The following is a 2,885-nucleotide window of genomic DNA, read 5'->3' as shown; positions in this document are numbered from 1 at the left end:
TTAATTTGGTTTCTGAGAGATTCAAATGAGTCCAGGTGAATCCCCCGTTTATAATCTGTCCAAATGAAATCATCTGAATTCCGTCCAATTTGGGTTTAGTCAAAACATACGGTTGACAGCCTCGGGGAAGGCGTTTACCTGATGAGCTCCAAGAAAGGCGAAAGCGGCCGTGGGTCATCAAAGAGTTCTCAACTACCTTATGGGGAGTCTGTTAGAGTATATAGTGTATTGCGACATCTCGAATATCGTACCAAATGAAACATGAGGCGGCTTGGTGCAGCACATTCAGTTGGAGAAAATCGTAAATGAGGTATCCAGCTGGATTTCAGTTGAGTGTTGGAAAACCAAACGGGTATGCAAGTGAGTGTTTTTGTAAAAAAAACAAGCCCTTATAAAGTTTAAGGTATCCGTTCCATATTGCGGCTTTCAACGTCCGTACTCTGTATCAAATTGGCCAACAAGTAGCTCGAACCTTGTCCTCTCTTTTAATCGATGCATGTCGTCTACATAGTAACACTAGTTATATATAAGGAACTGATTAGTTATGGCAGAACCAACAATCCGTGGATTTCGCCAAATACTCTCAATTACACATTAATTTGGTTTCTGAGAGATTCAAATGAGTCCAGGTGAATCCCCCGTTTATAATCTGTCCAAATGAAATCATCTGAATTCCGTCCAATTTGGGTTTAGTCAAAACATACGGTTGACAGCCTCGGGGAAGGCGTTTACCTGATGAGCTCCAAGAAAGGCGAAAGCGGCCGTGGGTCATCAAAGAGTTCTCAACTACCTTATGGGGAGTCTGTTAGAGTATATAGTGTATTGCGACATCTCGAATATCGTACCAAATGAAACATGAGGCGGCTTGGTGCAGCACATTCAGTTGGAGAAAATCGTAAACGAGGTATCCAGCTGGATTTCAGTTGAGTGTTGGAAAACCAAACGGGTATGCAAGTGAGTGTTTTTGTAAAAAAAACAAGCCCTTATAAAGTTTAAGGTATCCGTTCCATATTGCGGCTTTCAACGTCCGTACTCTGTATCAAATTGGCCAACAAGTAGCTCGAACCTTGTTTTCTCTTTTAATCGATGCATGTCGCGTCTCCGAAACACGTGTATAAGACCCCAGCTCGATCACTCATCTCAAAACCAGATTTCTCGCACTTTACTCTTCGGGTGTCTAGTGACCCTGATTCAAAAACTCGCGGTATCTAAGGCGTGGAAGTTATGCTTAGCTCCAAGGCTGAATGCGCCTTACTGGACTAGATTCTAGCAAACAGTTGTTTTTGCACTGTTAAGTTGACCGACTGATTGGTACAATCAAGATCAATGCATCTCGACGTGGTAAAAGGTGTTCGTTTATTGTCATTATGTGTACCGGAGGACTGCAGCTCTGAGGCTGAGAAAAGCAGCTTCTATCTTGATTTGTTACGGTTATTCCGGTCGTCATTCTGACAGGTGATACGAATGCTTGGGTTGAGCGACCAAGTCCTGATGAAGTCCATCTTTGCGGCCGATTCGAGGCTGACGCTCACTGCACAGACAAATGGCTAAAGTTTACGAAGATGGATACGCATTGTGAGGAGCATGATCGAAATCCGTGAAAATTGAAGGCGATTATGAATGAAATAACAAATAAACATCCCACTCCTGCAAGCCATATAGAGGAACTGATCAATATACTTCACTTGGAGCCTACAAGGCAAGTGTGGGCATGCGAATTGTACTCAGTTTTTCCTCTGTCTGACCGGTACTTTCTATTCATGTGGAACACTTACGGTTGTTTGAAAAAAAGTAATCCGTGAATTAATACAAGCCTAAAATCGATTTTCAAAAAACAGTTTGAACATATTGAAATTAATCAACCAACCTTTGCAAGTCGATCACCCGTATCACGATTATATATCCGTAAATAGCGATCCAGAGATGAAGCTATTAAGAGTGGCTGCGAGTCGAATAAGGCTGTTGAGCTGGTGGCAGGAGAATTCGCAGAACCAGCTCCCCCACAAGCCAGCCCAGTGATGCTTCCAGATGCACCAGGAAGAGTACGCAATATAGAAATTAACCAACCAACCTTTGCTAGTCGATCACCCGTATCGCGATTATATATCCGTAAATAGCGATCCAGGGATGAAGCTATTAAGACTGGCTGCGAGTCGAATAAGGCTGTTGGGCTGGCGACAGGAGAATTCGCAGAACCAGCTCCCCCACAAGCCAGCCCAGTGATGCTTCCAGATGCACCAGGAAGAGTACGCACGCCAACAGGAGGCTCCGGAGCGCGAGCACCGCGACTCTTAATCTGACCAGGGTAAAGTGGGGCTTCATCATCGTCACCATCCGCCACCATGATAGATTCCTTGGGAAGACGCAAATCCAGGAAACACAAGTCTCCTATCGCATTACCGGCAACTATTCGGACACCAATTCCTGGAGCTTCAGTGAACGCCAATCCACGAGGAATCGGACTGGTAACAGCCAAATAAGGGAGAATGGCTCCATGTGAGCAGGTTCCAACTTTTACTTTCCCATATTTCCGGCTCATTCTCCAAGCATGGCGGGAAACCGGTCGTCTTTGGCCACAGCGAATATCGTAAAGGCATATCTTCGGACAAGACAAGGGTGAAAAAGCAGTCAACCTACAATCATTCAATTGGCTCGACAAATTTGATCAAAAATGCGTCTACTACCATTATTATCAAAAAACTAGCTTCACTGGGACTGTTCTAGGAGACGAAGAAAATATGCCGAAAACATAAACATGAATGATAAACAAAAGAATGAAGGAGCTGAGACAGTATGAAGGGGAGCATCCAATGAAAACAGGCACATGGAAGTGTTGACAGATAAGGAAACTTTATCAGCCCACCAAGATATGATCCACTCTGAGA

At 44.1% G+C, this 2,885-nt stretch overlaps 1 protein-coding gene across 1 annotated transcript; it reads right to left on the bottom strand.

Annotated features, from left to right (window-relative positions):
* Nucleotides 1-1,858: 1,858 nt before the first annotated feature.
* T265_12095 (hypothetical protein) lies at nucleotides 1,859-2,539 on the bottom strand (the record flags this gene model as incomplete). Its single annotated transcript, XM_009179060.1, has 1 exon — nucleotides 1,859-2,539. The coding sequence occupies one exon, from the start codon at nucleotides 2,537-2,539 to the stop codon at nucleotides 1,859-1,861; it is 681 nt and encodes a 226-aa protein (XP_009177324.1).
* Between the last annotated feature and the right edge of the window lie 346 nt (nucleotides 2,540-2,885).

Source organism: Opisthorchis viverrini (assembly GCF_000715545.1).
Source record: "Opisthorchis viverrini unplaced genomic scaffold opera_v5_815, whole genome shotgun sequence".
In the NCBI taxonomy this organism is placed as follows: domain Eukaryota; kingdom Metazoa; phylum Platyhelminthes; class Trematoda; order Opisthorchiida; family Opisthorchiidae; genus Opisthorchis; species Opisthorchis viverrini.
The sequence above is the reverse complement of the archived record's forward strand: the minus strand, read 5'-3'. Positions and strand labels throughout refer to the sequence as shown.